General features: G+C 37.6%; 1 protein-coding gene across 5 annotated transcripts in view; it reads left to right on the plus strand.

Annotated features, from left to right (window-relative positions):
- KIAA1324L (KIAA1324 like) overlaps positions 1–11,639 on the plus strand; it is a 186,047-nt gene extending 174,408 nt beyond the window's left edge. For 3 of the 5 annotated variants that reach the window (XM_023226622.2, XM_023226623.3, XM_023226624.3), the window contains one exon: positions 8,000–10,721. In XM_023226622.2, the coding sequence (XP_023082390.1) occupies positions 8,000–8,059 (60 nt within the window). In that variant the 3' untranslated portion in view covers positions 8,060–10,721. Of the gene's footprint in view, positions 1–7,999 lie in introns of all 5 variants that reach the window. The other 2 variants (XM_023226621.3, XM_023226625.2) reach the window with 1 other exon arrangement.
- Positions 11,640–13,480: the final 1,841 nt, after the last annotated feature.

Genomic DNA, 13,480 nt, shown 5'->3' on the forward strand with positions numbered 1-13,480 from the left:
TGGGGTAGGGGCTGAGGCTATTTCCTGCTGTTTCAGATACATTTCTCAGCTAGTTTAAGGGGAATGGCAAATGAATTGTGATGAGAGCATGTGGTGGGTATGGCAGACCCAGCAGTGAGTTAAATTAAAGGCTCTTGCCATGATTTGAGAGAGCCACATCAGAGCATGTTTCTTCATAGAAAGGTGACAGGGTGACCCTGAAATTCATATTAATGTCCCTTAATTCTTCATACTTCTCAGGATCTAAGCTGTCTCCTCCATTATCAGACTGTGTTATTGTCTGCCCATTGCTAAAAAACCAGCTTGTCCCATTTCAGTAACTATAATTTCACCTTATTTCTACCCATATCTATCCAGAACATTCATGTACAAGAGGGACAAAGGCATTTTATAAAAACATATGGAGATTCAGTGTGCACCCCTCCTTTGTCCATGTGGGCCATGGTAGGGGGACTTGGGGGCAGTGTACTCAACAAGTGATCATTATCCCTTTCATCTATAATCATGACAGCCAACAAAACAGTAATACAGGTGGTTAAACCAGAATTATATTTGAATCTCCTAGACCCCTTTCTGGGTGGGCTATCACTAGAAGTTGTACCCAGAAAGCCTCGGGGTTACTGTTGGAGTAAATAACACATCATACCCTAGATTGGTGAGGCAGAATCCAGGATGTTCAGATAAGTGTAAATAACCTTATGTAGCAGGTGTAGATGTGTGTCTGTCTGTGTGTATGTATGTGTATATGTGTTCTTCCTGATCATTTTCCATGAAGTGGCCGAAAGAAGATGATCCCTTTCCATGGGGAGCCATATTTGATGACCAAACTGCTATATTAAAATGTGTGGATCAGGAAGAGGTGAGGGAGATAGTCAGAAATCTTTTTGAGTCACTTTCTGAGAAGGTCTTACAATGCTCAATAATAGCATATGCTTTTGGACAGTAGGAAATGTGGAAGGTCCACTGAATACCTCTACTCTCAACTAATTTACGGGTAGCTTTTGTGATAAAAAGTGCTCTATTGTCAGACTGCAAATGGTCTTTCAAGCTACTGACTTTATACTGATACGTTTCAAGGTTCACAATGTATGAGTAGAGTTAGCTGATCAGACTAGAATAGCAACACCATACCCTGAACAGGTGTAAATAGTGGTGAGGCACCACCAATAGCCCAAAGAGGTGGTCAAAGGTATGTTGTAATCAATTTGCCAGGGAAAAACTGGTCAACTTTTTGCATGAGTCCCAAGTCTGGCATCTGTGGTAACCTCTGTATCAGAAAAATAGAATCATTTCCCTTGTGTCTAGCGTATGATGGCAGATGCTTTGCCATGTTGGGTGAGATGATGTATCCTTGTACCCATTTGTGACAGTCTGTCTTGTGTAGTCTCTATCAGGAGCTTGATTCAATTTCATCTTTTCATAGGAAGGATCCTTACTTGGGCGTCTACATGAGTGACACATATTTTAATCCAAAACTAAGATCTATTTTAGTGGTGTCCAAAAAGGGTAACCTTGAAATGCCAGTCTTTAGTTTTCTAATTGGCAGACAAAACAGCTAGCCATTGGCAATAGCTTGAGTCAGTAAAAATGTAATGAAGTTTATCAAGGGAGGTAATGTGTAGGTCTTGATAATGCCTTCGAATGCTGTCCACTGAGCTGAGCAATCTTGTCGGTTTTCAGTTATTCATAGATGGTTGAATATCTGTAGCAGCCAGTGGATGCCATTGGGCTTCAGCTCAACCAAATCATCAATGAACCAGGCCCAACATGTAGTAGAACCTCAATAAATCGAAGGTCCCATTGAGTCAGTGGTTTCGTTTTGAGCAGTGGAGTAGGGGATAAAGTTCCCCCCAAAGGGTATGCTGCCACATTTTCATGTGAGACCTACATGCCACTGGGGCCAGACCAACTGCATTCTTGAATATATGCCATTTGTATTTGACAAGTGAGGCTTATTCAGCCTTTTCCACCTTGTTGGGCGACCATAAATGGAACTGTCAAGCTGTAGAGTTGCAAGATGTTCATGGGAATGACATTTAGTTTTGACTAGCTCAGTGACCAACTAATGGCTATAGGTGGTAGCCATATCGAGACTCACTCATTTTAGTGAGTCTAAAACCTCAAAGGGTGCCTCTGTCTCCTTTTGCCAGGGTCTCCAGTTGGCAAAATCATTACTTATAGAGAATCATGTCACAGAGTTTTCATTATGATTTTGAGGCCATAAAGGTAAAGAGTGTGCCCCAGCTTTCTGGACAGCTTTTAATATAGCCTGTTAGTTTGGGTACAATTCAAAGGATACTATTTTGTAGGCTAGCTGATATAAAAGAGCAAGTAGAATACTCAAGTGAGGCCCAACACTGTCCCAATAGCAGAGTCAAGTAAAGCGCTGGGCTGTTTTTCCTTAACCGCTGGGTAGATTTAGCATTGTAACTCTGCTTACATAGTTCCAATGAACTTTACTTAGGTAGCAGGTCCCTGAATGTTCTGGGGGTTTATGAACCACTTCTGCTAGTAGAAGTGTGATAATTCAAGCAGGGCTGTTGATATGGAGACTTCTGACTTGACACCAACAGGACCTAATTTATATAGTGACTGTTTTGGGCATCAGAAGGTAGAGGGTTTAACTCGTGTGAAACCCTTACTCACTGTTTGTTGCAAATGACAGAGTTGAGAACTCCTGGGATATCCTACTGCCTACTGGCCCTTCTCTACATGTGACTGTTCTTGGTCAGGGAATCTCCTTTAGCATGTATGAGATGGGGAAGTACAAGCATATAACATCAAGTTCTGTATATTCAGATGTAGAAGCAACAACAACACTATCTTGAATGGACACATAGAACCCCTCCAAAGGTCACATTATTTTCCCTTTTCTACTCTAAACCTTGCTCAAACCCCATTATTTGTATGTTCCTCTTTTCTCACAGGAGAGTAGGTATGATGGTGACTTGAGTGCCTGCAACCAACAGAGTGGTAAATGTTTAAGAAACCCTCTCCAAGTTTTCCTAGCAGATTCAGATGAGTGTATATCGTCCAGTCCCTCTTGGTAACAGGAAAACTTTAGTCTCCTTTCTAGTTATCTTTTTTCTTGAAGCAGCTGAAGTTGGGGTAGTTTGGGAGGGAGGCGTTAAGACTGAAGAGAAAGAGAATCTTTGACAGTAGACAAGATGTTTGCATTCACTTTTATTTTTGACCAGCATATCAACTGCTAACGATCCAGCCAACTTCCAATGTTTTTGGTCTACCCAAAGGCTTATGTTGAACAACAAGATTCTGTTTATCAACATCATTTATTTGAGCTTTGGGGACCCCTTTACTTAGATGCCACAGTCATATTGCTTTTTCTCTGAGGCTGCAGGTTTTATGTCCTTTTGTTGATTTGTACTTGACTTGCATGTTGGAGACATGTTTAAAGAATCTATCTTAATCCAGAGTATTTCTTGCTATTGTTAATAATGTTTAATTTAATTCCTGGTTTTAACATAAAAGTAGGGGAAATTTCAAGGTAGACCTGACCATACTAATTTATGTAGAGTCCTTTGGGCCAGTTTCTCATTCTCTAGTGAACTTCTTCTGCGTTATAAACCCAATCTGTGACAATAAGAGTCCAAATATGAGCCAATGTTTCACTAAGTTTTCCTATGGGAATTAGTCTCAGGGAAAACTCTCTGTATTGCAGTCAGGACCCACTTCAAAATCTCTGAGACCTTTTTACTGTCATCTATGAATAGATCTAAAATTGGCATGATAGATTGCAAGAGGTGTTGAGCCCAAAAATGACCCCGCTACTTGTCATTCTGAATTGCTTACTGAACAGTCATTGAGTCCTGCCAAATCATCTTTAAAGTGAGTCAGTCAAAATTTTCATAATCTCTCAGGTTTCTTCCCATAAGTGATTTCCATTTTTCCCTTTTAGTACTCCTTGTAGATGCATATCTCTGTAATTTTTGTCTAAAAGAGGGTGAAACCTCCTTTGCCTACCAGGATGAATTTTAGTTGTACGGTCATCCAGGATTGGTTCCAGGGCCCCTGAGTATACCAAAATTCAAGCATACTTAAATCCTGCAGTCAGCTCTGCAGAACCTGCCTGTGTGAAAAGTTATCTCTCTATTTAGGTGGCTTTCACCTCCTACAAATACTGTATTTTCAGTCTACGTTCAGTTTTGTAAAATCTGCCGATAAGTAGGCCTGTGCAGTTCAAACTTGCGGTGTTCAAAGGTCAACTGTAGTTCTTACCATGGGGCACACCTAAGGCTGATTGCCTGGTGAATGAGGAAGCATCCAGGGCACTGTTGAGGCAGCTGACCTGTGAATTCTTTAACCCATTTCCCAGTCAGTACTCAACCAGCAGTCACCTCCCCAATTAGAGTATAAAAAAGTTTTCTTCCCTGAGAAGATTCAGCGTAGTGTATTTTGTTTTGAATAGCAATTTTAGTTAGCATAATGATTTTTTTACTTTAAAAATGAAATTTTGAAATAGTACAGAAAAGTTGAAAGAATCATACAGTGGTATAGTCATATACCCACTACCCAAATTTTATTATATTTATATTATTACGTATCTGCCCCTCCATCCTTTCATCAACCCATATTCTTTTCTGTTGTTTGGTTTCAAAGTAATTGCAGACTTCAATACACTTCACCCCAAAACACTTCAGGGAACATATTGTTGATAATAATTCAATACTTTAAGTGAAATGCACACATTACAAATATACAATTTAATGAATTTTGAGAAATGAATATACATCTATAACCCCCAATTTCTATCAAGCTATAGAACACTAGTTCACCCCTGAGAGTAATATGTCTTTTTGCATACAGTCAATCCCTCATCTCCCAAAGGAAACTACTGTAATGATGTTTTTAAACCATAGGTTAGTGTTATCTGTTACAGAACTTCATGTAAGTGTAATCACACAGTATCTGTAATATTTTGTGTACATTTTATTTTACTCAGAAAGATGTTTTTGAGATTCATTCACCTCGTGTTAACAGAAGTAGATTCTTTTTATTCCAGAGTAGTATTCGATTGTGTAGATATACCAAAATTTGTTTATCCAGTCTGTTGATTGATGCCTGTGCTATTTCCAGTGTTTCACAATGAATTAAGCTGCTATAAATATCATTGCACATATCTTATTGTGTGTCTATTTTTAAGAAGTTTGTTATGCATGATTTCGGAGAGCAAAACATGTTTATGTTCATTAACTATTATGTCATGTAGGGTTTGCTTTATCTTAGATATACTCATTCATGTTCTAAAGGCCATACCTTATTTGATATTTCCCTAGCACTGCACTGCAATTCTTGGGTTTATGTATAGATTTATTTTTCTTGACTTTTCTCAGCAATTAAAACTAAATCAATTTTTATGTGTTTCTTTTATATATTTCACTACTATTTATGGGACATTGTAAGACACTTTGCCAAGTTTGGGGGTTATGTCAAATTAGACACAATTTCTCAACTCAGACACCATCTAGAATGTTAGGGGAGGACACATATCTCTCTCTCACACACACACACACACACACCCCTACCTCTCACACGATCATCCAGTATGTCAAGAACAAAAGTAAGATCTCTTGCAGCACAGGGGAGAAGGGAGTGCAGTAGGGTAGATAGTGACAAGGTGAGGAAAACCTTCTGGGGGAAGTTGGCTTTGGAGTAGATTCTTGGGTTTAGAGCTGAAAAAGATAATCCTGTTTGGAACCTTCATCTAATACATGAGTAAACTGAGACCTACAGAGGTTCACTTACTTGTCCGGGGGGGAGTCAGATAGGAATTAGAAGCCATGTCTCCCAAGTTCCAATCCAGTGTTTTTCCTTCTCCAATGTGGTATTTCAATAGATTTTTATAATCATTGATTGACAACCTACCAAGTGGTAAGACTTGGGTCATATCTTGGGAATTAAAAAATGAATGAGATATACAGTTCCTGCCATTAGGAAGTCCCAGTTAGTGTCACTACCTACCTAATTATATACACACCCATATGTGTAGATATCCTACCAATTGTGCAATAGGAGCACAATTCCATGCGAATGCAGAGGACATGGCTATTAAAGCCCTATTATCTCAACATGATTTTATAAAGGGTTTTCAGTGTTTTACATTCAATATTACCTCGAAGATAACCAACAGGTCTCTCCCTTCCCTCCCCACAACACGAAGTTGAATCAAATTTTCTCAAGCTAAGGCTGCAGAAATTTCATGTTTTCTTTTGAGTTTATAGCTGATACCCTAGAGCTCTTTCCTTTAATATCCTATGAGCTCCTTGAGGGAAGACATTTTGCTGTACTCATTTTTGTATCCCTAAGGTCTAGTCATGGTCCTGCAACAGAGATGGTGCTTAATAAATATTTCAACTGCTAATCGTTATTCTAAAAAATTGTTAAGGCTGTTAAACGTGAGACCTCAGGCCAGTTCTTGCAGAGCCAGTCAGCAGGAGAACCAAGCAGATCCACAGTCTGCTCTTCTAGAGGCTTGTCAGCTCAGCAGAGGCAGGGAAAAAGTGATATGTTGGTGTGTATACTATGACGTTTTTCTGTAACCCTGTCCCTGTAGCCCTAAAGCTCTTGGATTTATCCACCCAAATGAAAGCAAACACAAAAGCAAACTTATCCTTCCTGACAGCTTGTCGACTTCCTATTATCTTCTCATGTCACTATTCTACTTTGGACATACATCTATTTGCATATGAGACTGATTGGCCTCTTATTTCATTTATTTAAAAAATAATCGTAGTTCTCTTCATTTTTACTCTTTATTAGCATAGTCTCCCTATCCCATTCCAGCAGCCTTCAGAAAGCTTTCTCTAACAATTAATAGGTTGGAAGAAGCCTGGGCAACATGGCAAAACGTCGTCTCTACAAAGAAATATAAAAATTTGTCAGGTGGTCGGGCACAGTGGCTCATGCCTGTAATCCCAGCACTTTGGGAGGCCAAGGCGGTAGATCACGAGGACAGGAGTTCGAGACCAGCCTGGCCAACATAGTGAAACCCCGTCTCTACTAAAAATACAAAAAATTAGCCGGGCGTGGTGGCTGGCGCCTATAATCCCAGCTACTCAGGAGGCTGAGGCAGGATAATTGATTGAACCTGGGAGGCAGAGGTTACAGTGAGCCAAGATCATGCCATTGTACTCCAGCCTGGGCAACAAGAATGAAACTCCAACTCAAAAAAAAAAAAAAAAAAGAAAGAAAAAAAAAGCCATGCTTGCTTGAGCCTGGGAGGCAGACGTGGCAGTAAGCTGAGATTGCACCACTGTACTCCAGCTTAGGCAACATAGAGAGAGACCCTGTCTCAAAAATACAATAAAAGGTTGGAAGAAATCCCACCTTCTCTTTCTCCTCTCCACATTAAAGAAAACAAATTTATTTTAATAGTCTATATTTTGAATGTTTTATGTAATGCCAGCAATGATACATTTGAGTGAAATTTTTGACCTATTATCAAAGATGACTTGTTTAATATCTTTGATAGACATCCAGCTAAAAAAATTTCCTAAAACATATTAGTGAACTCAACTGATCTAATGTCTTATTGGCATTCTCCTTATTTATTTCTGCTGTCCTTTTTCTTATTATTCAGCCTATACTATCTTGAAAACATTTAGTTTGTCAATTCTGTTTTGCCCACAATTAGCATGGCTAGGTCACTGATTTCAGCACTCAGGTCAGGTATGCCCTCAGGAAGGGTCTCAGTGGTTTCTTTGCAGGGAGCACAGCTACATCTTTTGGTATCTGTTGCAATCAAGGGTTTGCTTCTATTTTGAATTTGTCTGTCTTATCTCTTGGCCATCAAAAGTGCCCTTCAGGGTAGGCATGCTACTTGTTTTGTATCTGTCACCCAATTTTAACTGTAAAATCCTAATCACAAGTGGCAGCTAGATAGATTAAAATGATTTCTGGAACTTTCCTTCAGGACATGTAAGATCCTAAAATCTTACAAGAATTTCAGTGAGTTGATTTTGTCTTTAATATTTTTTCTTAGGAAAAAGAAGACCATTTTGAATCTGTTCAACTGAAAACCTCAAGATCCCCAAATATATGAAGAGACAGTGCTGTAGCCTTGAGACTAATGAACAAAGAAACCTGCTCTAGTTTTACAGGACCATATTTTAGGGTCTGTCCTCATACCTGTCACATTGGTGATCTCACAGAGGAGGGCCATGCCGCTGAAAAGGGAAGGAGATTGAAACATTTGATTGCCTTATCACATGGTCAAGTACCTTGCCAAATAAAAGAAAGCAAATGATTTGGGTCTCAACTGAAGATGAAGCTCAACTCAGGAAGAGATTTATCTGTATATACACGTAACTGAAAACCAAGTTTAAGCCCACCAATGCACTGCTGATGCATGCCATATAATTAATGGGTAACTTTTATTCTTTACAATGTCTACATAACAAGTGTGATTTGGAGGGCACATGTGAGCATATGCATTATGATGCAATTTATGTTTTTTCTTTGTTTATATTTTGGGGAAAATTAAAATTTTTTAAGGTGTATTTTTCCCATTATTTATTTTCCTGACCTTAAAACAGCTTTTCTACTAAAAAATCGTGAGCAACGAAGACAATAAATTTTTCATTTTTCCATAGGGTATCTTCTCTTGATTTAAATTTCAGGAAGAATTAGCATATGCTTGGGTTATCTAGATTTATAATTGCCTTTGAAATTCCATCCTTGTTGGAACTGGTAAGAAGGGCTTGACTGAAAGTTTGAAGGCAACTAAAAAACAAAAAAGTAAGAAAGGTAACGAGAAGCCCTAATTCTCTGTTAATGCAAATTAGCTGCTAGTATTGTAGAAGTCAAATAACTTAAAACAGTTTATGTAGTGCTCAAAGTATAATTAAAGTAAATAGGAAAGCTTGTCAATCGAATCACTGGCAAAATCATGAAGAAGAAAGTGAGATGGTTTGTCTGTAAGTACAGATGACTGTATGAAATACTGGGGTAATTTCATGGTCTCCAGAAAATGTCAGTGGGACTTTTGCTCTATGTCAAGCACCAGAGGTTATATGGTTATTTTTCTGCTGCAAGACTTTGAGGATGATGACTTTCTTAGAAACTTAAAAGTAATCCAATAAGGCAGGAATTCAGTTTTGAAAAATTACATACAATTGTATTCATAATAAGAATGTGGTTGTTCCATAAGCAGTTATGAAAGAATTATTGTTCTTATTCAAAAGTGATCCAGATCATTGTGATATTTTCTATGGTAGGCTGCTGGTATTAGCACAACTTGGATATTATTTGTTGACAGAAGTATGAATGAAGTTGGATTTGACCAATTTTGTATAAACCTTAGTTGATTTAAAACTGAGAAAGAGGGGGGTTTCCTGGCCATTGCTGATCTAAGGTGCTCTTATTTGTTTCCAATAACCAGTAATCTTTATAGACCTTAATGGAAGATTTTTAAAAAAAGTTGTGATTGGCTGAGAGAAGCAGGGCACATATGTAGGGAAATGATTTGCCCCAAGCATTTCAACGAAGTATGACTTGTAACTTTGTGTCTGAAGGTGGTGTCTTTATTTTTGTGGAAAATGGGAGAAAAATGAATAATTGTGTTTATTTGACTGATTGGTAATACACTAGACCATTCTGTTATTATTGAATGAATGTTTTGTGTATATCACTGCTGTTGCAAATATGAGTATAGGTGAGGTTGTCATTGTTTGCTGTAGGATTCAGGGAGGGTGTCACTTTGCATAAACCCTTTTTTTGCATTTAATTTCTTGAATGTTCTTATAAAGAAGACATTATGTTGGCATTCCTCATTTTTATCCCGCCAACAGAGTGCTGATGAGCATTTCCCCATTTTGATCAAAATTTAAACAGAAGAATGAAAATACATTTGAAATGAACCCTTTCAGAGGAACCCTGCCCTGGCAAAGCTGTATAGACTGGACAGAGTTAGAAAACTTCCACAGTCACCTGTCACCTTCTTCCTCATCTTCCACTGTGTTCAATATGTATGTTCTAAGCCATAGAGATAATTGGGATTTGCTCCCAGGTAGCTTCTTTCTTCTCCTGTCACTGGACTAAAATCTCTGACATGTCAAAAATGCCTTAAATTTTAATGAACTCTCTGAAAATGTAGTTGATATTGAAGAATTTATTTATTTTATTTCTAATTTTAGGTATTAAATGTATTTCATCAGCACAGTCCCATCTTTGGGAAGGAGCTGATTTTTTCCTTTGGATTCCAGTGGTTTGTCATTTTATTTCAAGCACTGAAGAAGTATGATGGAAAACATATTATGGGGAAAATATTTAGACCAATCCTGGCTATAAAATTCCCTTTAGTTTTATGCCTGGCCTTTGCAAAGCTCAGTGAAATGCTGAAAGGAATAAACAAATTGATCATGTTTCTGTGACTTTTAATTAACACTTGTTCCTTTTCCCATCTAAGTGGTAGAAGAAGTTATTTGTTATTTTTCTAAAAGGCACAATTTTGAAGCCTTAACTACTTCATTAAGTCAACTGTTGCCTATAACATCTCTTAGCACTCGTCAAAACATATTTAAATCAATTTTCCAATGGATGAGAACATGTCTTCTGTGATAAATTATATTATGTCATTTAACAACATTGAGCATTTCGATATATGTTCACTGAATTAAAAAACCTGAATTTCATTATTATTGACTTTTCCCCTCTTTGGTTACTAGTAATCACATCCTTTCTAGGATTAAAAATATTTCTTAGTATTTTTGTGTAGATGTCTGTCCTTATTTTCTTCCCAAAGAACAAAGGTGGTTTAAATTGGATTAAGTAGAAGAATTGCTTGGGTCCACTTTTTAGCATCTGGGGTCTCCAGGTCCCCAGGTGGGTCATGATTGACTGCTTCTTCAAGACCTATCTGGCCAACTGTCATTTGATGTCTGTCAATAGAACTACTTCTTGTGGCACATAGTCATTTCTAATGGGAGGCTAATGTGTACATAATTTCTCTCTTCCTCATAGAAATAAATTTCTCTGGGGGTTGCTGTGGGCAGATGACTTCACTAGCCGTGTTTAAAGTTAGTGTACTGCTCACATTTATCTTTGTACACTAAGAGTATGTAGAGTTGATCTTCAGAGAAACTAAACCTCCCTCATATCTATTTATAGTAATCATGAATGTGATTGCAGTTGACAGGCCCAACTCCTAAACTAAGTTTGCCACAAAGAAAATGTCCCTAGGGGAGTAAACTTTTAGAAATCTCAACACCTGACTCATTCCTTCAAAGCTAAAATGGAATTCACCTTCATAGTAACTGGCTACAGATTATTCTCTTGCTGGATTTTACTTATTTTGATTTAACATTTTTATATGAGTTCCTTTTAGAATCACAAATGAAGGAAGTAAAACTTTAAGATGGGAATGAATAATTGAAAAGAGAATTATATTTACTATTATAATTGATATTAATTGCTATTATGATTACACTTGTCTAGATCAGAGCCCAGCAAACATTTTTTTTTTTGTAAAGGGTCAGATAGTACATATTTTTGGCTTTGCAGGGCATGTGAGCTCTATTGCATTTACTCAACTCTGTCATTGTAATATGAAAGCAACCACATACAAAATGTAAATGGATGGGCGTGGCTGCATTCCAATAAAACTTTATTTATGGACACTGAAATTTGAGTTTCATTTAAATTTCATGTGTCATGAAATCTTTTGATGTGTTTCTAACTATTTAAAAATGTAAAAGCATTCTTAGCTCTCAGGTCTTACAAAAACAGGTGATGAGCTAGGATTTGGCCTCATGGTTACGGTTTGCTGACCCCTGGTTTAGATGACTGTAATCTACCACACACTATTCAGAAGAATCTGTTTGCACACAGGTTCTTTCCCCTTTAGAAGCTTACCACCTAAAAAGTTTGTCAAGTCTTCAGAGTTGTTCAAAAAGAAAATAACTCATCATGTGCACTTGATGATTTAATCACTTACCCAATACAAAGCCAGATACTCTCCTGAGTTGTCCTTGTAGTTCTGGGACTCCATCATGGATATTGATTGGCAAAGGATAAAATTAAAGCAGTGAATTGGTTAAAAGTAAATTAGTAAGATTGATTTAAAAGCCTTTTCTCATTGGGGTTTAGATAATATTCATTGCTAAGGTAACTGAATTTGGAGATACTCAGTCTTATAGTTTCATTTAAAGTAACCATATGGAAGTAGGGAATGTTGATGCATAAAGGTAGCATCAGCATAGGTTTTCCAGCCCCAGCACTGAAGAGAGTTTCTTTGTCTGTTTGCATTTGTTTAGTCAGGGCACACTTCAATCCTTATACATTTGCCAACAATCCTATTTTAAGACTGATTAAGCTGCAAAAGACACTTAGGATTCGTTTAGTGACTGGTGCTTCAAGAAGCAGATCAATTTCCTTGAACAAATGGTCCCAGTAAGGCTTTTAATTTGCTGAAATTTTCTTCATCTTATTAATGATGCATGTGGATATTGGTAAATTTGGCTTAGAGGGGCAATATTTTCTTTATCTTAGATGACTGATTTCAGATTACCTTTGATTGCTTTTCAAATAAAAGCATTAAACTAGTGGGAATTATGCACACGTAAACCTATCACAGAGCAGGAGTGATAATTGCCTTGTTCATAGGCTTTGCCTTTGTAGAGCTGTGGTTATAATCCATGCTGGTGTTCCATCTTCCTGGCACCTCACTTTTCTTGGCTTCTCCATGCTCACAGCGCTTGACTAAAGAGCTCTGGGGCCCAAAGCTATCATGGTGGGTGAGTGAATAAAGCGGGGATTGCTGAGAGAAAGTGCAGAACTAAAGACTGTGAAGGTACACTGGCTAAATTACCTCCTTTCTGAACCACTCTCTCAATCTCTCCTATGTGTGGTCTACAAGCCAGCTGGCCTCACAGTTTAAAAATAAGGACCATTTTATTTTACCATGATAAACATGAGCAGGATGGAAAATCTAATATTTAAACTGGAGAGGAAAATGGAACACCTCAGAAGCTGTAAACACTCAAAAATGCCATAGAAAATCAAGCATGTAGTAAGGTTTTGATTCTTAAGTTTCTTGTTAACTTACAAAGCAATTGCGTATAGTTATGGGGTACAATGTGATATTTTGATACATGTATACATTGTGGAATGATCAAAGCAGGCTAATTAGTTTACCCATCACCTCAAATATTTATCATTTTTGGTGGTGAGAATCATTAAAATCTCTTTTACCCATTTTGAAATATACAATACATTATTATTAACTATACTGTAGTCACCGTGCTGTGCAATAGAACATCAGAACTTCTCCTGTCTCACTGAAACTTTCTACTTGTTGACCAATTTCTCTCCTTTCTGGTTCACCCCCACTCTAGTCTGAAGCAGGGACCACCATTCTACTCCCTGCTTCTATAAGTTTGACTTTTTTAGATTTCACATATAAGTGAAATCTATGATATTTGTCTCTTTTTGCTTGCCTTATTTCATTTAACATGTTGTAGGTGTA

This window comes from Piliocolobus tephrosceles, chromosome 8 (genome assembly GCF_002776525.5).
Source record: "Piliocolobus tephrosceles isolate RC106 chromosome 8, ASM277652v3, whole genome shotgun sequence".
Lineage (NCBI taxonomy): Eukaryota > Metazoa > Chordata > Mammalia > Primates > Cercopithecidae > Piliocolobus > Piliocolobus tephrosceles.